Genomic DNA, 23,554 nt, shown 5'->3' on the forward strand with positions numbered 1-23,554 from the left:
TGAAAATGTGAACGTTTTCTTTCTATAATTTATCAGTGTCACTCTTCTTCTACCATCTCCAAATGTCTTTACTTTTCCCCCACAGTTAAAAACAAATTTTTGTTTGTTAACAACAAAACCCCAATGTTGGTTGACTAAAATCCCTTGCAAATAATACAAACAGAAAACTCTGGGAATATACAAAAAATATCATATTGCCCCTTTTCTTCTATTCTTATTTGTGTCAATATATATTTTCATATCTCTGCTGCAGGGAACGTGACATGAATATTTAATCAACAGTTCACCTTTCTTTATATTAGAAATTCAGAGACATTTTAAAATTTAAATGAAATCCCATGTAGCTTATATTCACATGCATGAATTCAGGGTTTTTGTCTACCTAAAAAAATAAAAATTATTTTTCTTAGCTTGCCAGTACTAAAATAACATTAAAACCATCTCTACAGTTTAAAATATATTTAAGAGATTAGATGGATATAGCTACTTTCTTCCAAAAAGCTAAATTTGCATGTAGCATATTTTCCTACGTCTGTATGTTACTATATATAACCTTATAATTTTGAAAGTCAGTATTATTTATACTAAATAATCAGGAATAAGAAGAGTTAAGTGATTTTAATTAGGTCACACATTTAATGCCTGCTTCATTATTAAAGATTTCATATTCTGAATCTATGTCCAATGTTTTATCCATTTGACTACACTATTTTGCTTTATTTCAAGAAATCTATCAACAATTCTAATATATTACAAAGCAGAACTTATTTCCTAGAAATATGATATTAATTTAAGAAAATAACTTTCTCTTCTCAGGCAAAGTGATCAAATGACTAGAGAAAATAATGTTTTATATCAAAACCCTTTTTACAACCAGTTCTCTTTTGTTCACTTGCCTAAACTTGAACCAATGTCATGACTAATATGTAAAGTTATGCAAGGAATGTGTCAGGCTTTATAGCTATATGATGTAATACTTTCCAGCACTAAAGGAGAAATCCAGAAATTTCCAAAAGAGGAAGCTCAGTTTTCCATTAACTGTAGAACATTCTTATTTTTACATGACCCTTAAGTGACCACAGTGTCCAGTTTCGTTTCAAAACAGGTGTGTTTGAGCAGATTGTCTTAATCTTCTTCCTCAACCCAGGGATCTGACTACAGAGGGAGTGTTTATTTTCCCATAGAGCTATAAATGCAATTGTGACGGTCAAAGGTCTTCTCAGACCTGAATGAGTATGGGTGTGGGGGCTGCATGGCTTTCAGCTAGACGTGGACTGAAGCAGATACAAAGCCACTGACACTGGGAAGAATGAGGTATGTAAAATGTGTTGGTTATATTATTTTTCTACTCTAAGGCAGTGATTTTTTTTTTTTTTTTACCTCTTTGTTAGGTCATAGATGCCTCTGAGAATCTGATAAAAGCTGTGTTCTTCTCTGAAAAATGTACACAGAGTTTGTATTTCTGTGGGTTCCTAGATCTGTGGATCTCAGGTTAAGAAACTCTCCTTCATAGAAACAAATGCAATCATCCTCCCTCCTTATTGCAAGGGATTTTGACCCTGTGGGATGTTTTGATTACTGCCCATTCTCCTGTCCAGACATAACCAAGACACAAGAAAACACAAAGGATCACTGTTGGGTGAGGCTTTTGATAGAAGATTCCCCTCATGAATACTATACTAAAAGGACTCAGAAAGTAATTATGTCAAAGAAAACAAAATATCTATAAATAGTGGCAACAGTGATGTTGTTACTCATTATTTTTAAGCTGGTAACCTCATAAAAGGTGAGAGGAGAAGACAAGATATTTAAAAAGAGCAGGTATTTGATAATGACTAAGGAAGTATTCCAAAAAAAAAAAAAATACACACAAAACAATGAGATTATGTCAAAGGACAAACAGAAGGGCCAACTAGAAGAGTTTCCAGTGGCCAAAGCTATAAGGATTTGAGCAATAAAATAAAGTAGTATTGAATTATAATCCAAACCATTATATATAATCCAAACCATTAAAAACAATCCATGAGTCCATACAGAAATAAATAATACTTGAATAAATAAATGGGAAAATACAGACACATCTCCCATGAAGACTTCCAAATAATTGGTGTAAATCTTCTGCTTTCAAATTGGTGGAACATAAATCCCCTCTCCTTTGCATGGTGACTTCCTTCCAAACTTTTCAGTATGGAAAGGGGAAAAAGAGTAACTTTATAGTGGGGAAATCTGACAATTGTTCTCTCAACAGGTGATCAAGGTGAACCTCAATGGTGATAAGTCATGTTGATAAGTACTTTTGGGATGATGAGATGAGAATGATATTTTAACCCTGCAATCTTCCTCACAAAAACATATAACCCAGACTAATCCTGAGCAAAACATCAAGCAAATTCCATTTGAGGGACATTCTACAAAATATCTGACTGAAACTGTCATCACCATCAAAAACAAGGACGGTCTAAGTAACTGTCACAGCCAAAAGGGATCTAAGGAGACGTGATGACTAAACGCTCTGCCATCCCCAACCTTTTTGGCACCAGATAATGGCTTCACAGAATACAATTTTTCCGTGGGGAGGGGGAGGGCAGGGCTCTGGCGGTGATGCAAGTGATGGGAAGCAGTATTTTCACCCGCCGCTCACCTCCTGTTGTTCGGCCCCCCAGTTCCTAAGTTTCATGGAAGACAATTTTCCACAGTCAGGGGGCGGCAGAGCTCTGAGGCCCAGTTCCTAACAGGCCACAGACTGGTACTGGAGATGGGGACCACAGCTATATGGGATTCTGGGACCGCAAAAGGACTTAAGGTAAAAACTACAGAGATCTGAATAAAGTATGGACTTTGGTTAATAGCAAGGTATCAATTCTGATTCTTTAATTGCAAAAAATGTACCATACTAATGAAAAATAATAATAACAAAAACTATTAATAGATGCAGGATATTTGGGAACTCTCTGGATTATCTTGGAAATTTTTTTTTGTAAATCTAAAACTGTTCTAAAATAAAATGTTTATTTGAAAAAAACAAAAAAGAGCAGGAAAGAGGCTAACAGGCTCCGGAGAGCTATCCACATTCTCTTATTCCAAAAGCCACAGCCTTAATTGGAAGCAAACTCCATATGTAACCAGACAGAACTGACATCTTAATTATATGCTAATACTGGGGCTTATGGAAAAAACTCTGCTGGCCAGGGGCAGTGGCTCACACCTATAATCCCAGAAGGCTGAGGCAGGAGGATTGCTGGAGAGCAGGAGTTTAAGATCAGCCTGGGTAACACAGCAAGATCCTGTCTCTACAAAAAATAAAATATTAGCTGGGCATGGTGGTGCATGCCTATAGTCCCAGATACTCAGAAGACCAAGACAGGAGGATTTTTTTGATCCCAGGAGTTCAAGGTTGCAGTAAGTTATGATTGCACCACTGCACTCCAGCCTGAGCAACAGAATGAGATCTTCTAAAAAAAAAACAAAATAAAAAAAAACTCCACTGCTACAAGTCTGTACATATCAACTTATTAAATGTCCAGCATTATACTTCCATCTATATAGAATAATTTTTAGATAGATAATCAGACATACAGAGGTAATACTTTATATATTCAGGTAATAAATTCAATCAACATTTACTTATGAATGCACATAACTCTGTGGTTATCATAGAGTATTTTTATTTTTTGTATTTTCTATCTATCCTATAATTTACTATAACCCCCTTGACAGCTTCTGTATTTACTTCTTATTCTGTTTTCACAGATCAAAAAACTGTTAACAGGTTTATGAATACAAACAGTGAGTGACACCTTCTATATCGTTAGTTTAGTCTAAATTTATTTGAAAGACTGTGTTTATGGGTAGATGTGTATGTGTGTGTGGAAGGTCTGTTGTGTTATTATGGGCCAAGAATCTTAACTTAAAACAGCAGCAGTCATGCTGTTTATCCCTCAATTGGGCTTAAGAAACTGTTGTAGCCTGTGGAAACATTTCCAAATCTTTTCTATTTCCAATTATGCAATTACATTATCCATGGCTCAAAGAAAAATGTTTTGCATAAAAGTAGAAGCATCTATTTGGAGAGATGCTGAATTTTGAATACCAACGATTTCCAATCTCACTGAAAGCGATCTCACTTTTAAGTTCACATCACATGTGAGCTTATTCATTCTATGCTTACAATCAGAGAAGTTTCTTCTATTTATATGGCATGTTTCTCAAACAGTGTAAAACAATATACATTCTAACTACTTCTAATTGGTTTACTAATGAGATCCAAACTTCATGACACAAGGAATTAAACTTAAACCTCAATCCAAACACAAGGTTTATTGTGCAATTACTTTCCATACCATGCAGAATAACTACATCCCAGCCCAGCAAATAAGAGCCCATAGTAATACTTTTAACTCTGCAACCAACTGCAATGGTATTTATCTTAATGTTCCACATATAGCATAAACGTAAAACATTTCCCTCCCGACCCAACAAAAATGTTTATAAGATAAATCACATACACACATGCACACACTCAAGTTGAGTAAAGTGTGGGTATAATTGAAAACATTTCTTTAAGAGTCAAGAGATTGGTGTTCTAGCCCCAGACAGACTGTAAGCTTTCCACCTGATGTTGGGCAAATCACATACCCTCTGTAAGGTTCAGTATACTCATCTTTGAATCAAAGGTTTGAATTAAATGGTCTCTAAGATCCCATTCAATTGATAATGTGACTCTACCTATATGGAATGCTGTGAAGCTCCATCATAGAGATGTCCCCTTCAGAAGCGAGCTTGCTCCCAGGAATGTTAGCTGCTTAGGGTTCAGAGCTAAATTTTTTTTGGAACGGCCTTCAGCTAAAGAAAGATGTCTTGCCCTAGAAGCAGCCCACATCCAATGACACTTATATGGGGGAAAAAACGTAGGTGGATGGCTTTTTACTAATTAAGACAACTCTGAAGACCCATTCCAGCTTCAGAGCTCCCTGGAGCATGGACTGATGACTCATTTGCAACTGATGCAATAAAATCAGCAACCCCCTACACTCCTGTTTCCCCTCCACCTGCTCTATTTTTCCCCATAGCACTTTTTACCCTCTAACATATTAAAAATTCCTGTTTGCATGTTTATTTTCTGTCTCCTACTAGTATTAAACTTCCTAAGGGCAGGGACTTTGTTTTGTTCACAGCTACATCCGCAGCATCTAGGACACAACCTGCCAATTAGTCAATGTTATATAATTGCCTAGTGGTTGTGAAATCACAGAATATACAACATTACAAATACACTCAAAATACTAATGATTATGTCTTCTACTTAGAAATATCTGTAGGACTACTCCCTTTCATTCCATTGTTAATCCAGAACTGACCATGTGTACTTAATTTAGATGAGCAAAGACATGCACAATATTTGCAGAAATAGGTTAATTTTTATGGTAGATATTTTAATTCCAGTTCAAAATATCATTCTCCTTTTTCATTAGATTCATATTCTAGCCAACTCAGTACTACCAAAGTTCCAATTCTCCAACCCATGTGGTGCTAAATATTATTTTAATCTTAATCTGAAAAATGTTGATTTCTCTGAATCAAAAAAGCACTTCCAAGTTGACAAAATGAATAATATTTTTGGTAAACATAAACAGTGCTTCTGTGAACATTCTTATACCTTTTTTTAGTAAATAAGTATATACATTTCTATTGAGTATTCTACATACCTGAGAATAGAATGGCTGGGTCATAAGACGCAGGGAATTTTAGTTTTAGTAGATACTGCCAAAGGATTTGCCAAATGCTTCTGCCAATTTGGATTTTCACCAGCAGTATATGGGTGGTGATGATGTTCAGATCGTCACTAATCCTTGGTATTTTCCTTCTTTTTTCATTTAGCCAATCTGGTGGATGTGTATTGGTATCCCATTGTGATTTAAGCTTGCATTCCTTCGATGAACAAATGAAGTTGACCACCTTTACATAAGATTATCACCCTTTTGGCTGTCCCCTTTTGGTCATTTTCAATTAGATTATCTGATTTGTCTTAATTATTTCTAGAAGTTCTTTCCATATTCCAACAAGAGTCTATATTGTGGGGGGTGTATGTGTATATATATTTTGAAATAATCCAAATGTTTATGAACAGGATAGAAAATAAAGTGTAATGATTCATATAATGGAATATCATGTAGCAATAAAATGAATAAACTATCATAACATCTAACATTATCTGACAGATATAATGAGCAAAAGAACCAGTTATAAAAGAGATATATTGGATTATTCCATTTATATACAATTCACAAATAGACAAACTTAATCTATTATATGGCAATCTTTAGAAAAGGCAGTGAGTAAATTGGGAGAGACCATGAAGTGACTTCTAAGGTTTTGGACATGTTCTGTTTCTAGATCTGGGTGGTGGATACATGTGAACATTTATTAAGTTGTATACTTATGATTAGTGCACTTTTCTGTGTACACATTATTTGTGCTTTAAGAAGGTTTTAAAAATACACAAAATAACTTTTGCTTTTAATTATTCTGTTTGTGTATCACATATGTATAGGGGACAAACACATGCACACATACATTCATGCAGAAAGACAGACACAGAGATTGCACAAAGCAACTAAAAAATGATATTGTAATTTTTGATCAGTGAAAACAAAGTCTTTATATAATATCCTATATGAGAGAGCAAATGCATATGTCTAAATATCTCATGGTGGTTTAAAACAGGTGTCCCCAACCTATGGTGAGTTGTACAATTATATATATTACAATGTAATAATAATAGAAATAAAGTGCACAGTAAATGCAATGTGCTTGAATCATGTCGAAAACAGCCCCCCCCCCCACTCCTTGGTCCATGGAAAAACCATCTTCCATAAAAATGGTCCCTGGTGCCAAAAAGATTGGGGACCACTGGGTTAAAAGACAACTCACTTTTCTATCTCTGAAGAATTAGTCTATTGCTTTTTATCCCTTGAAAGCAGAGCCAAAGGGAACCATATGTTTTACACTTCACTTCATTTTTAGGTATGTCTTTGCAGATCTTATATACATATAGGCACTATGGAAAAGGAGTAAATCATATACTGTTTCCTGACAATAGTATTAGGTTATTATGTATGAAATGTCCAATTTTCTTGAGTACTAAGTTTGACAATTGCTATCTCTGATATTTCACTTTGACACTTCTTGCTTTATTTTTATTGTGAAGGTACATCCTCATTCTTTCAAATGCACATTTTGGCTGGTAATTTTCTTTCAAATTTTTTTAGAGCCATTTTTGTGAAACCATGGATAAGTCAAAAATTCATGTTATTTTCGAATATGAGTTCTGTCATGGAACCAATGCAGTGCAGAGAGCTCAAAATATCAATGAAGCATTTGGGAAGGATGTGGCTAATGAACTCACAGTACCTCAACAGTTTAAGAGGTTCCATTCTGGTGATTGTAATCTTGATGATTTTAATCTTGAGAATGAGCAACATGGACAACCTGAGACCAAGTTGGTAATGATGAGCTGAAAGCTGTAGTGGAAGCAGATCCATCTCAACCTATGTATGCATCACTAGCAAGGTTTGATGTTATTATCCCAACAATATGAGACCATTTGAAACAAATCGGCAAGGTAAAGAAGCTGTACAGATGGGTGGCGCATGAATTAAATGAGCATCAGAAGAGAAATCGCCTCAAAACTTGCCTTTCATTGTTGTCACAACATAAAGGCAAACCATTTCTACACTGTATTATTACATGTCATGAAAAATTCTTTTTGACAATCACAAGCATTCGGCACAATGGTTGGATAAAGATGAAGTGCAGAAACACAGTCTAAAACCAAATATTTATCAAAAAAAGCTAATGGTCTCTGGTGGTCCAGTGCTGATATTATCCACTACAGCTTCATGAAACCTGGTCAATCAATTACAGCAGATGTCTACTGCAACCAACTGGACAAAATAATGAGGATGCTTTCAATGAAGCAGCTGAAATTGGTCAACAGAGACAGGTCAATCGTCTTGCAAGACAATGCTCAACCACATGCAGCACAAACAATGCTGCTCAAACAAACCACAGAAGCTGGACTTGGAAACTCTCTGTCATCCACTGTATTCACCAGACCTTGCACCAACTGACTACCACTTCTTTCAAGCTTTGGACCCCTTCTTGCAAGGAAAAATATTCAATTCTCAACAAGCTGTGGAAAATGCCTTTTGCAATTTCATTGTCACTCACTCTCCAGGCTTCTTCATTGCTGGCGTAAACAAGCTACCAATAAGCTGGCAAAACTGTGTGGATAGTTTAGGTGCATACTTTGATTAATTGTACTGCTTCTTGTTTGAAATATAATAAACATTTTTGATTCAAAATTGAACATTTCATATTTCATGACCTAATAGCTCAGGAATGAGTTTTTATTTACAAAAAGTCCCTTGGTAACTAACATCCATACTAAATACTATTAATTAAACCACTGACTACTTTTTTATGTTATGGAACAAACATGTGTGTTGAAAAGAAAGATTGTAAGACTGTGCTCAGAAAGTAACATTTTGTTATTTAGAAAGTTTTTAGTTATTGTTGTTCTAAAAGACTGTTTTTATTTTAAACACATACAGTGTTGAATACAAATGTCTTTTAACCATTGTGGTGAAGATTACACTGACTGCTAACACTGATCACCTCCTCTTTTCTAAGACCACTGTTCTCAAAGTCTTATGAAATCTTACGAAGATGTGTCTCTTCCTTTACTTTCCCGTTTGTTGTAATAAGAGTCCCTTGATGAGAGCAAATATGTGACCAAATTTTCCATAATAGTTGGCAATTATCAAAGTTCTGCAGTGGCTGGCTTTCCTATTGGCACCTACAAAACTGAATGAACTTTAAATATATGTAAAAGACCATAAGTAAACCCAATATGCTACTTGAAAATAACAAAAATACACAAAGGCTAAGTGAAAATTAAGAAAAAAGGTGTGCTCCCATTGCTGAAGGTAATAAACAAATAAATATAAACATAGTGGTAAGAACATTCATGAAAAAAACTTGGACTGGGGATCAGAAGACCTAAGTTTAACTGCCAGATCTGCCTCTTGCTAGTGGTATGCCTTTAGGAAAGCCATTGTACCTCTGTGATGACAGTTTTGCAATCCTCCAAATAAACAAGAGGGACTCTGATATGTGCGGTACGACCAAAGAGTTAGCCTCAAATACCCACCAGGCTACTACTGACAAACATTATGACCTGAAGAAAACTACATAAACACTTTCCACATCACAAGCTCTTTACATATAAAGGGTTAATTATGGTGCCTGCTTATACAGATTCACTGTGGGAATTCAACAGGGTCTCCTGGCTCCCACCCTCACATAAAGAAATAATGCCACAAATGTATTCCCCCCCAATCCTAATACCCTAAGCTTATGAAGAAAGCTATGTATAATACGTTGACTCAGATATTTTGACCATGATTAGGTTTCCTATCTTTAAAAATTAGCTTAAGTAATGGTAGAAGAATGAGACCAAGAGTAATATGAAATATGCAAAACTCCTTTAAACTCTTTTAAAAAACTCTAATATCACAAACACAGACAATCCACTTTGTAGAACTTTTACAGTTTTGAAAATATTCTCACCTACAATTCCAAATTATATTAATATTATCAGAGAAGCTCTGCAAAATAGGTAGAAATTATTATTTCCATGTTACAGATAAGAAAATTGAGGTCTGGAGAAACAAAATGATCTCTTGCTCAACGCGGCAAATGTATTAAACGATCTATTCTAAGATAGAATCAAGGTATTCTAACTTAAGATAACACTGTTTCTACATTTAAAATTCCAGAATAAACTTTTCTCCCAATTATCCTGAGAAATCCATAAAACTATATTATCAACACCTTTATTTTAAAGAGCAAGACAATGAGTAACAGAGTGAATTAGAACCCAGTTCTCCTGAATTTCAATCCAATCCTTTCTCCTCTGTATTTATTCAACTACTTTCACTTTAAATTTATCACTATTAGTTTTATTTCTTTAGCAATTTCACTTGGTATGGATTTAATGGCAGGGAGTTATATAGAGCAGGTGAGTTTTAGTTGGGACTAGAAGGATAAGAAGGGACATAACAGGTTAAGGGGAAAGGGACAGGGAAAATTCTAGGAATAAGTTACAGAATAGACAACACAACAGAGTCAGAAATAGATCCGGCTGTTCAGGAACACAGAAGAAGATGCTAGAAGTGCAGAGCAGAATTGAAAAGAGAAAAGGTAGGCCACAAGCAGTGAAGTAGTGATTGAATATGCACTAGTATTTCAGACTTGAATATTCAGGAACATTTCTTTCAAAAGTAAATGAAAACAGCCCATTACTTTGAGGAAAACTACTGTATTTGTTGCTGACGATAAAATGTGAACTTTCAAACAAAAACTGCAATCTTTGAAAACTTAGTATTAGCCACCATGAGTTTGAGAGCTTCCCAATACTTGTGGACTTTCTAATGAGATCAGTAGTGATATTAGATAGATGTGATTTTTCTGATGTTGTATAATGAAATGTGTCAACATATGGAAGATTTGCAAAACTCAGCAAATCAATATTTTCCAAACAACCAATCTGTGATGTTATAAAGTCACGTTTGGGCAAAAGAGCTATCCAAAGTGCAAGACAAATGAGTGGATTTTAATGCAACAGAGTAGGAAATGTTCAATGATCTGAATTCATATTTCACACTGAAACTATCTTTTAAGGAATTAGCACTATGTTAAATTTTGACATGACATTAAAGAAGAATATTTACAATTATGACAAGGCTATTAACTTACTCCTCCCTATTCCAATTATACATCTGAATGGGGTCATATTCTTCACACACTTCAACTAAAACGATGTAACACAACAAACAATGCAGAAGCAGATGTGAGAATCCTGCTGTCTTCCATTAAGCCAGCCATTAAACTGATACACAACAATGTACAACAATGCCCCTCTTCTCATTAATTTTTTGTTTTTAAAAGTGTAATTAATTTTTGTAAAAATTAGTTATTCACATTAACATTTAATGGGGACAGTTATTTTAAGTGATTTAACACTTTTAATTTTTTTTCAATGTAATAAGGTAATATCCATAGATATTACCCACATAAGCTAAAGTTCTTTGTGGTCCTTGAAAATGTTCCTAGTTGTAAAGGGATCTTGACACCAATATATTGAGATTCACTGCTGTCGAGTATGAACAAAGTGGAGAGGACATGATAGATAGAATTCAGGAGTCTAGGTAAGTCATTGCAATAACAGATTCACGGCAAGATGAGTAATTGATGAGATGAATATAAAAGGGCATGGAAAATTTGAAGATGTTTCTGACATTTCTCATAAAAGGCCGGGTGCAGAGCTGGGAATACAGATCGTGGTGCTAGTTTAATCTGTTAGATTAATTAACTTTGAGGTCCAGTAGGAAGTTGAAGATAATTACTTGGAAATCCCAAGTGTAGTTACATGTAGAGATAAAGATATATAGGTAACTACAGATACAAATAGAATTTACTCAGGAGAAAATTGATGAGTAAGAAGCTAAAAGAACCAAGGATGAATATCCAGGTAAAACCCAATATTTCAGGACAGACAAAAAAAGGAATAGCCAGTGAAGGTGTTTAACCAGTTGCAGTCAGAGAGGTAGCAAAAGAGAGCCAGGAGTAAGTAAAATTCTGGAAGCCAAAGGTGGAACCAGTGAAACAGAGGATTGTTTTGGGATACAGAAAATATTGGTCCTTAATGAGTAATAACAAAGACATAAAAGAAAGTCAGCAGATTTGGGACTAAAATAGATATCTTTATCAAAAGTTGAGGGTGTCAGTAGTCAATATTAATAGGAGAATGATTAAATGATACATATTATTTCATTTGTTAAAACAATAATGCATGGCTTTTATATTATAATTTAAGCAAATTCAAGTTAGTTGAAGAAAAGAAATAGTGAATTAAAGCTCAGGAAGTACAGGCCATTTTAGTCTATAAGTTCAAAAAATATATCCATTGATAGAGGACCAAAAAAAAGTTAATGAAATAGGGATATAAAAACTACATTATATTTTTTCTCCAAGTAAGAAGACCCTTCAGTATGTTTGACAACCCTTGGAAAAAAGAGCCAAAGAAGAAAAGGAAATTAAAAACATGAGACAGCAGAGATAAGCTAATAAGAGATAAGTCTCAAAACAGAGTGGAAGAGATGGAATCCAGGGCCCATCAAAAGGACGTTCCTTTTCTTCTAACTCAGGAGCAAAGGAGAAAAGGAAAGATGATGTTACAGGTAACTTTAGAGTGCTACCTATCACACTCTATTGGGGGAGTTCCTGCCCAATGACCTCTATTCTTTTTCTTTAAAATAAAAGTTAAAATTTTATGCTAAGACTGAAAGGGGTTATGGTAAAGGACCGAAACAGTATAGAGGAAAAAAAAAAAATAGAACTGCTGAGGGTCAGAAAAGGGATTGTGAAACCACAATGAAGACCCAGCCAATCAATACACAAAATCAATCAGCAAAGATTCTGAATCATTGAAAACATCTACATTTGTAGAATTAAACCAAAAATAGTATAGATGCTCCAGGCAAATGAAAATAGAATGTATAGGTGATATTAAAAAGTGCTGCAGTAAAACCTTGGGGTATTCTTGCCAGGTCACTGAGAGTTAAACACTGAGAGAATGCCACATATCCACTCATTAATAGGTTGGTGTTTTCTATGAGGTTATTCTCAGATGTCAGAGTAGGAGGAGTGACTTCCCTGAATAATCATGAATTCCTACTACTGTTTTCTTGCAAGAGGACTAATAAAGATCAGATGTTTCAAGTTATCCAACACAGTCTATTAGCGATTTAATAAGTGTTTTACTGTTATTACAATCAGAGCTCTAGAAATATTATTTCATATTTACATCATTTCTCAGAGGAGCTATTTGTATGTACATAAATTTGAATAATTTGCTTCATAAATTCTAAGTGTAAATTTCCATAAAATGTCTATGGTAAAGGTACTCATTAATAAAGGGTACTCAGCAATCTGCAGCACAGCAGTGGCATGCCTATTCCAGGGAGTAGCACAAGGAGAATATAGAACACTTTTGCAAATATACTCCATTCTTAACCATATTATAGAAATTACTCATCTTCAAAAGAATAAAAAAGAATACATTTCTGTAAATCAAATTTCTTAATCTGTGTAAATCTGGTAGACTATGAATGTAGACAATTCACCTTCTACATATATTATTCTTCTCCTTTGGAGTTCAGTGAAAAACCTACATTTTGATAAGTTAACTCTGAAATTAAATCCCCTTTGTAGTTAACTTGGTTAAGAAATAGAACTTTGTATATTCTTTTTCTGTGGGTTAAGCTTGACTGGTTCAAAATTAGGAAACAAACAAAAAAAAAAACACTGAAAAAATATAAAATAGTTAATCCTGAATATAAAGGTGTCAAAGCGATCATAAACAAAAATTTATGGTATCATAAAGGCTATGGTTGCCATGAATGAAGGAAGGAAAGAAGGACAAAGAAAATTAGAAGACTACTGATCAAACTTCTCACTATACAAATTAGAAAATTGAGACCCAGATAGATTAAGGGACTTACTGAAAGTCATAAAGCGAATTAGCAAAGAGCTAACTAAGATATAACAGTGTTCTTTCTGCTATAATGTCCTATCCGTTATGATTTGGTAGACATACAAAGTGAATTTTAAACAATATGTATTTTACCTCTAAATATTGTCCCAGTGATCCATTAACCCACCAAAAGATTAAATTTATGACTTTTCTGTATAATCATTTACTCACTTAACTCCCTTTGATTTAGCATGCGTAAGTGGAGCTCTTATGCAAAGAATTTTTAAGAAGTCAGGATAAAAGTATACATAACCATCTTATCTCAAGTATTTACAATTTAGTTAGATAATTAACACTATATACACTTCAGCTAGACAATCAAAGGCATCATCTTATAAAGAATTAAATCTAATCAAGTGATAAAACATACAAGTATGGACAAAGAGGATTGCAGGAGATCAAGAAGAGGGAGTTTAACATTAGTTTTAATTCTAAGCCCCTGAGATCTTAGGGCTGAAAAGAACTTTTAAAATACTCTCAACTTGCTTGATTTGGGTTCTTTTCCTACCCATGCTGAGTTCAATCACTCTGGCAACAAAGAAATCCTAAAGAAATTCATTTTCTCTTTGGATTATTCTATAGCAGTGGTCCCCAACCTTTTTGGCACCAGGGACTGGTTTCATGGACCAGTTTCCCCCACCCCTACCCCACAGACCAGGGTGGGGAGGGGATGGTTTCGGGATGATTCCAGTGCATTACATTTATTGTGTAGTCAAATCTCTCTGCTAATGGTAATATTTATTTGCAGCCACTCCTCAGTGCTAGCATCACTGCCTCGGCTCCACCTCAGATCATTAGGCATAGATTCTCATAGGGAGCATGCAACCCAGGTTGAGCACAGTTTACAGTAGGGTTCACATTCCCATGAAACTCTAATGCCAGGGCTGATCTGACAGGAGGCAGAGCTTATATGGTGATGCCAGCGATAGGAAGCAGCTGTAAATGCAGATGAAGTTTCACTCACTCACCTGCTCACCTCCTGCTGTGCAGCCAGGTACCTAACAGGCTACCAACCAGTACTGGTTCACAGCCCAGAGTTTGGGAACTGTAGTTCTACAGTATCCTTTAAATTGAACTTGTCTTCCTTTGTGTTTCTTTCTCTGGTCTTAGTTCTATAACTTGGAGTCATACAAACAACATCTAGTTCGTCTTACATGACAACACCTCAAACATTAGGTGATAACTCTTCTATTCTTCAAAGAAAACAACCCAGAGTATAATCAATCAAAGAACACATGACAGACTTTCACGTTCATGCAAATACCAATCATGATTCTCTGAGAAAACTCCCATGTGTTTCTCTCATAAGCCATGGCAACCAGACTTTAACACAATGCTCCAGGTGACATAGCTACCATGAGTTCAACACTTTTTTCTTTCTAAAACTTGTATTTCTATCAGTGTCCAAGACTTCAAAGTATTAAACAGCTACAACATGCCATTAATTCACATTAATCATATTCTCAAGTAGAACTTCTAATTGTTTTAAAAGTTTATAAATCAAGGTAATATCTGAGATGAGCTCTGAAGAGCTAGCGAAATCTGGACACACTAAACAGGAAGTTGGCATGTCCAAGCATAAATATATCCAAGGCCAGAGAAGGTTAGGAACAAGGGCAGGTCAGCCTTTCCAAAATGAGAGAGAAGTTTCACATAGTTTGGAATATAAATTACAATGGCCCTTGGTAAGAGAAAGGTAAGTCTTAAATTCATCAGGTAATAAGGAGATATTGTGAGTTTCTGAACATATGAATAACAAGATGAAAATGGAAATAGTATGTTCAGATGAATAATAATGATCAAAGAATAGGGAAAATATTGTAAATATTGTAAAATATTGTAATTTCAACATATTGTAATATGTTGAAAATGATGGCAAGAGGAGATGCAATGAAGAAAAAGTTGAACATGCTAGATACAGGAGATTATTTTAAGGGACAGGCAGGCTCCATTTAAGTTTCATGCCTGCGTAACTGGAATAATGAGGATGCCAATTTCAAAACCTGGGGAATTATTTGGAAACAAAAGATCATTAATTTAATTGATTGTAAAAGAATAGCATGATATGAAAGTGGAATTGTTCAATAAGTCATAAGAAAATACATAACTAAACATCAGTAAAAAATTCTATCTAGATATGTTATAGTAATAACAATATAGGCAATTTTTAAGACTATGCATTTTATAGATTATCCATATTCTTTTCCAATAAACATTTCATCTTTTGAAATTCTGCCACTGAATATTTTTAAATCTTTATTATTAACATAAGCCTAAATATATTTTATATAGTAGAGTTCTCCAAGTCAATGCTTCAAAAAAAAAAAAAAAAGCAGACATATTTAAATAAATGGATCAGGACACACTTTTAAAAAACATGATTTTCTCTATGTCATTCTGCTATTGGATAATCATAAGGCTACAATCAAATGCAATATATTAGAATCATAGAATCTTAAAAATCTTACAAATTGAAATGACCTTAAATATCACCATCTGGTCTAACCACCTATATCCAACTCTCCAACTTTCTCAAAATATGCCTGCCAAGTAATTATCCCACATAACTGGAAGAACTCAGGCTTCAATACCTTCTTTCCCAGTCAATTATATCTAGGCAGAACTCCATTAGAAAGTTATTCTTAATTTGGAGCCAAGAGTATTGCTCCCTAAGTTTCTATCCATTAGTACCACTTTTAACTATCAGTGCCAAGCAACAATGCCTACTTTCTTACCTACATCATAATTTTTCAAAAATTTGAGGACAACATTCAAATCCCTAATATGAAATAATGTTAATTACTTCTACTATTCTTATTTCTCTCTCGTAAAAATATTGACTATCACAGGCAGAAATCTCTGTAAACTTTGCTTTAAATAATTCTGCTATTCATACTTAAGATTAGTAAAATTAACAATTCATACTTAAGATTAGTAAAATGAAAACACTACTATCCTTCTTAAACACTATATAAGCATATGTGTGCATGTATTTATTTGTATCATGAATATGATATTATATAATATTTTTTCAAAATGTGCTCTGCCACGCTGCTTTGCCCCACCTATACTTGCACAACTTATTTCTGGACCAAAGTGCAATTTATACTTTCCATCTTGTTAGACCTAGACTATCACTTTTTCCCTCTAAAATCATACTGGATCCTAATTTTCTCATACATCTTTACTGCCCATCCCAATACCACATATCCTCAGTTTGGATGAGTATTTCTTCTGTGTAGTTTTATTTTGACCACTGAAAAAAAATGTTGAATATGATGAGGCCAAAATTTCAAGAGGAAACATAATCCAGGATGAAGATGTTTCACTAATTATCTAGTTAACTCACCCAGTTTTCCTTATATTGAGATCGTATTTCTAAATATTATCCAATAGATATCATATAACTTATTTTCAAGTACCTTAACAAAGTCCAGATATAATGACTTCATAATAGATACCCAAAGATCTTTACGTTTTTATTCACTGTTTAAACAAATTTTTATCATATGTATATTTTGTTTGAGGTGCCATGTTGTTCTCTAATGAATGAGTCAAATAAGACCCTGCTCTCAACGAGCTTACAATCTAGTGAAGAAGGCAGACAATTATAGCCGGTGATTAATATATGGTATTATAAACATTAGAGGCAATTATGGAACTGTGGAGGCACAGAATATGGTTACCTAAACTAGACTCTGAGGATTAGGAAGGTTTCCCAAAGGACATAATAGGGTTTGAGTCTGAGTTAAGTGTGAGGCTATTTGGGGACACTCAGGTTAAAATGTTGGATGCATGGGTGTGATGCTCTTCAGAGAGGTCTGGGCTGGACATACACCTATGAATCAACAGTGAATAAAAAAAAAACAAAAAAAAAACATTGAGTAAATGGTAGTTATGGCCATGAATCTGGACAAGACCACTGAAGCAGGGGTTAAGCAAGGAAGAAGGAAAGTATTGGCATTTTATGTAAAGGGAAGAACATTTGCACAGACATGAAAGAGCAAGTGTGTAGGAGACCTGACTCATGTGGGCTGGTTTGGGGGAGGGGCTGGGATGGATGGGGAAGATGTTGCCGAGGTGTCAGAGGCCACCCCATCAAGAGGCTTGTGTGTGGGACCAAGAAATCGCAACCGTATCCAGAAGGCTTTGGAGTCTTAAAAAGCTCTCAATATGGAAATGACCTGACTAGATTTAAGATTTGGAGAATATCCTACAGGGCCAGTGTGGAATACAAATCGATGGAGGAAGACAAGAAGCAGGGTGACTCACAAGAGTTCACCAAAGAGGGCGGGGAGGAGTAAGTGAAGCAATGTACACATGGGGACAAAAATGACAGCAAATTCCACAGAGGGTAAGGGCTCTGAATTGACAAGAGTTGGTGACTACTGAATTTCAGAAGCTAAGGTAGAAAGAGAAGGTCTAGGGTGATCCCCAGCATCTTAGTTTGGTAAAGGAAGCAGTGATGTCATTAGCTGAGAAAGTGGTGAAGAGGGGTTCTGAATTGAGGTTTTATCAATTCAAGTTGAGTTTGAGATCAGAGTGGGACAGTGAGGTTGAAATGCTGCATGTTAGGGTAGGGCACTCCTTAGAGAGGTCTGAGCTAGACACAGAGACTTACGAATTAACAGTGAATAGTTACAGTCATGGACTGGGACAAAATGACTCAGGCAGAATGGAAAGTCAGAAGGAAGACCAATAGACTAAAGGCCATGTCAAATTCAACCTTAAAATAAAAAGGTAACTGTCCAAGGACTTATCTAAAATATTTTTATTAATTTAAAGTTTATCTCTTACTTGTCAATACACATTAAATTTCTGAGATTTTTGGAGGCAAATTTACCAGGCACTTTGTCAAGCCGGTACTGCTGCTCCACTTACACATCAAAAAATAACAAACAATAGCATTAATTTATGACTTTGTAGCATCTCAAAACAATGTGGGTTAAAAAAAAGAAACAGAAAAGAGGCCAGGAAAAGTTTGATATGACTCAAGTCTAACATCAAAATTATAGCCTAGAATATCAAGGCTCCCAAGTCCTTTATTTCTTCTACATTCTAAAACATGTTTCCTGTATTACAGTTTTTTGGAGGAAATGTTATAACAATAAAATGGGAAGCCATCACTCCTGATTGCTACATATTAACTACTTATGTCTATACACTCCTATTGCCTCCCAATGCTACTGATAAAAAACCACCAAAGTTTAAAAATCAAAATATCACTTGGGTGAAAATTTTACCATACTATATAGTATTATGGTAGTCTGTACTCCTGGGTTTTGTAATCTCAAATATTCCTCTTATTCAAAATGTTTTATATATAATCAATTTATACAAGATAAGAAAACTGGATTATTCTCTAATATACAAATAATTTGCCTATTTTTTTTTTACAGATTATTCTTGTAGCTAAGATTCTTAATCTGGATATCTGAAGAAATTTGATATAATGGATCCAATTATAGCCAGGGACAACTCTAGTCTTCTGAAGTTCATAACTCAGTGATAACCAAGCCAGAACTCTTAATAAAATACTCAAATAAAAATATTCAACTCAAATTCTCCAAGGTATATCTTCTTTTTAATGAGCCAAATATTTGTCAGCATCGCCCTTGCAACTGTTATTAGAGCTTTATCTAGTCTCATAATTATGAAAATAAAAAAATTTAAAACTATGATAAATTTCAAAGTTAAAATTTTAGTTCATTATTCAATATATCTAAAATAGTGTGACATAGGCTTAAAACGTATATATGTTGGGCCTTCCACTTGAAGATTTACATATTTTCCAAAAGAGAACTTTTATTATTTCACTCTTTATCTACTGAATTTAAATTTTAAAATCTGTCTTAAATAACCACAGGCACTATAAGCATATGTAGTCAGTTTATACACAAGGCAATTTAAGAGTGTAGTTCTGAAAAGAGAATGTCCTCTAAAACACTCTTGTAATATATATGGTAGCTATAAGACTGGCTGTTGCCATCTTCAGAACAGTTTGATTATGACATTTGATGTAGAGCAAGTGGTGGGACAAGGTGGAGGTGGGGGGTGTCACTGGGAAGAAACCAAGAGTCCTATCAGCTTCCTCATATAGAGAAACCTCACTGATCCAAGGTGGCTTGACTTCACACATAGAACCACATGGCTACAAGACACACAACTGTTTATGTTAATATGTCAATGCTCATCAAAGAAAAGGTTAACATATATAAATTATCTCTAAAACATTAAAATGTGCCCTTTCAGTTGGGAATTGAAAGTTCCCAGCTGGGCAGATGACCAAGGAAGAATACATGAACATGATTCAAGACCATTATGTCATACACTCAGAAATCTGGGCTGACATCAGACTGTGTAGCACTAGAATAAGCAAGACTATTAAAGGTGAAAAACAGACACTATCCTTTAATATGGAGCTTTATTTAATGCTAGACTTTGTATGGATCATTACACCATCTCCAGACCTTTAGTCACTCATAGTCACATTAATAGTCATTGCAAAATATTGATTCTAATGTCCTTTCTTTAGGAAATATACTTCCCAAAATGTACATTAATATATCTTACAGAAGAACATCTGTAAAAGTAGAACAATCTACATTTAGTGCTGACGATGCTGGAATAAAATGTTACCTATGATCAATGTAACATTTAAGAAATCTTACTTGAAAAATGACCTGCAATGGCAAATTAATTTTTATTCCAGATCACTGTGTATGTTGTATTATTACCTAAAAGCACATTATATTTCATGAGTTATTTACATATACACTATTCACTTGCTTTAACTATTGGATATTATTTGCTTTTATTCACCAGTAATAGTAACCATTCCTATGCAAAACAAAGAGTCCAAACCACAAAACTTTGTCTTTTGGGGTGGGTGTGTATTTAGATTTATATTTTGATTTTAAAAGTGTCAAATTTAATGACATGCTTTTTGAGAAACACCCTAATTTCCTAATATAACTCATTTACAAACAAATACTGAAATAGAAAGTTGATTCTATTATATGCATTTTCTTCTGCCATGCAGAAGTATAAACTTTATTTAGTATAAACTAAATAGACCTTAAGATCATAGTTTACCATCTGATTTTTTTACCATCTGATGAATACACCTTTTAGGGGTATTTTTAAAAATTCAATCTTTTGAACTGGTACTTACTCAAAACATAGAATCTCAATATCTCATTAAAGTTGCACATTCAACATAAGAAATACTAGTAACTTTTTTCTACTTCTGTAATGATGTATAAGAATTATATAATCCACGGCATGAACAAAACTTGATAGAACTTTACCTTGAACACTAGGAATTAACTCACGTTCTAAACCTCTCTTCACCTTATCATTTTCAACCTATGAAACAAATGTGTATCTTTTGTGATATGAAAGTTTTGCTGATGTGTATTTTAATAAACCACCTTACTTTTATAAAAAATGCAATAACATTTCTCCATATAAGAATATAAGACATGAAGGACATACGATGGGCATAGATACTGCTTCTTTTTCCCCTTTCCTTTCTTTGAAGATTTCTCTTTAGAATAGGCTTCTTCAACCCACAAGGAAATTAAAATAAAAAATGTAATCGCCAATAAAAACTTCATCTTGAAAAGTTATATTTCAGAAGATCGATCTACAAGAGAGCATAGGAAAATATTTACATTTATGAAGCAAATGATAACTGTATGACTGTCCCTTTAAGAAGTATGATCATTACTACCCAAAGGGCAAGTACATTTGTACATCAAATCCTCATTATTCAATCCTACATGGTTACATTTCACTATATATTTAAAGTGTCTTTTATAAGTACTAGTAAAGTCTTTTTCTATAGCATTAAAAGTCAGTTTAAATAATTGCACATAGAAAACAAGACCCCTGTGAGATATAATAGATTACTATGTAAAATTTCTGATTCTATAATTATAGAAAATTGTAAACTAATATTGAATTGTACAGTATATCAAAACATGTTTAGAAAGATGCCGGAAAGGATGTTTAACACAGTGTTAAAATGCTTATCTTGGGCCAGTACATGGAAGTACTTTTTCTCTTAAAATTTCTGTATTGTTTGAATTTTGCATATATATTTTTTCCAAAACAATGAAAGTATTTTAAAAAGACAATTCCAAATAATAAAAAACGGACAGAAGTAAAAGAAAAAATTAGATTAAAGAGTTCCACACTCTAAATTCATCACATTTTTATTTGTACACATTAAATTTGCAAGCTACGTTTTACCCCAAAAGGTGCATATTAAATTAACTTTTTAGTTTCCCCTCTTATGTGATAATAACATTTATAATCAAAAAACTAACTCCTGAAATTCTAGGTAACGCTATATGAAATAAAACAGCAAGTGTGATTATACTCTTTCAATAATCTTCTTAGACATATTTTAATAACATTTCTCATGCTCGAATGAGAATTCTATTCTTGTCAGACAGTCTGATGCATAAAAAAAAAAAAAAAAAAAACTTTAAGCGTCTACTAACACTGGGCTATTTAAACCTCGTCTGCATCCTTCATTTCCAAACCACAATTTGTTTCTTTTTCATTATTTTCTGCAGAGTTAAGATCTGTCACATTCTTCAACACCAACTTAATTTCCCATTTTTACCCTTATAAATTTGCTTCTCCTATGTCATATTTTTCAAGTCCCTTTTGCCCAGGATTTTTTCCCCTATTATCTTTTTTTTTTTTTTTTCTTGCACACTAAAAGCAAGCCAGAGGGAATTCTCCCTGGGTCCTTTAAACAGAAGACAACAGAGGGGGGCTTATCAGACCACCACCACCAGCAGCAGCAAAAGGCTCTCTCCTCTGTCAACTTACAGCACTGGGCGCTCCCTGCCCCCACGCTACAGCGACAGCCGCTTCCAGATACCTTTGCCCGCAGCAGCAGGTACTTACTTCTCCCACCTTCACACCCTCGCCCAGGAAACAGGAGGGCCTGCTAACTAGCGGCTGCAAGGGGGGCCAGAGAAATTCAGCACTCGGCTCTGTCTTCGCCCCCAGCCTTTCAAAGGGACAGCTGCAATGACTGGAAGATCTTCACAAACAAAACAACGCAAGGAGCCTTCCCGGCCAGTCTCGCGTCCCCCCGGTGCTCCCGGCCCTCTGCATCCCTCCATCCGGAGCGTCACCGGTGACCGGCCGCCCGCCGCGGCCCGGCGCCCCGCGCCCCTCTCCGCGCAGGGCAGGCCGGCCCCTCCCGCCGCGCCGCGCCGCAGTGCTCCCGCGCCCCCGCCGCCCGGCTCGACCCGCGTCTCCGCAGAGTCATCCACTCCAGCCCCCAGCCCGCCGCCGCCGCCCCGCGCCCTGCCCTCTGCCCCTCAGTGGAGCCCCCGGCACTTGCCTGGAGCGGCCCCTGCCCGCAGCTGCCGGGCGAGGTCGCGGCGGCCCTGGGCCCAGGTGGCGGCGGCTGCTGGGGGTGCGGCGGGCGCAGAGCGGGGGCAGCTGCGTCCCCGCCGCCCGCGCGACCGCCGAGCTCGGCTGACGCGCCTGCTCGGGCCGCGGAGCCTGCGCCGTGGCGCGCCGCTGTCGGGGCCGCTGCGGGGACCGCGCGCGGGGACCTGGGCACCCAGGACGGGAGAGGGAAGAGGTATCGCGGCGGAGCGACGTCGCGACACCTTCCCCTTCAGGCACGGGAGGGGGTTCCAAGCTGAAGAAATGTAGTCACCCCCTTGAGAGGGGTCTAAAAAGGATGGGGAGGAGGGACTGGGCTGATAGCGTTGGTACAAAAGGAAAAAAGAAAAAATCCCTTCAAGGAGCTGGGATTGCTTTGGGTCAGCTTTTGATCACTAGCAACAAAAAAACAACAGAACAACAAATGACCTTCTTGGGCCAAAGTGGGACAAAATACAGTGTCTGTGATTTCACCAT

The 23,554-nt window shown here is 35.7% G+C and overlaps 1 protein-coding gene across 2 annotated transcripts in view; it reads right to left on the bottom strand.

The window, feature by feature from the left end:
• GLRB (glycine receptor beta) overlaps positions 1 to 23,175 on the bottom strand; it is a 69,308-nt gene extending 46,133 nt beyond the window's left edge. The window contains exons 1-2 of one of the 2 annotated variants that reach the window (XM_012783613.3): positions 23,028 to 23,175; positions 21,155 to 21,305 (exon numbers count right to left, since the gene is read on the bottom strand). In XM_012783613.3, coding sequence (XP_012639067.1) covers positions 21,155 to 21,276 — 122 coding nt within the window. In that variant the 5' untranslated portion in view covers positions 21,277 to 21,305; positions 23,028 to 23,175. Of the gene's footprint in view, positions 1 to 21,154; positions 21,306 to 22,582; positions 22,824 to 23,027 lie in introns of those variants that run through there. The other variant, XM_012783614.3, reaches the window with a different exon arrangement.
• Between the last annotated feature and the right edge of the window lie 379 nt (positions 23,176 to 23,554).

Source organism: Microcebus murinus, chromosome 15, assembly GCF_040939455.1.
Source record: "Microcebus murinus isolate Inina chromosome 15, M.murinus_Inina_mat1.0, whole genome shotgun sequence".
Taxonomy (NCBI): domain Eukaryota; kingdom Metazoa; phylum Chordata; class Mammalia; order Primates; family Cheirogaleidae; genus Microcebus; species Microcebus murinus.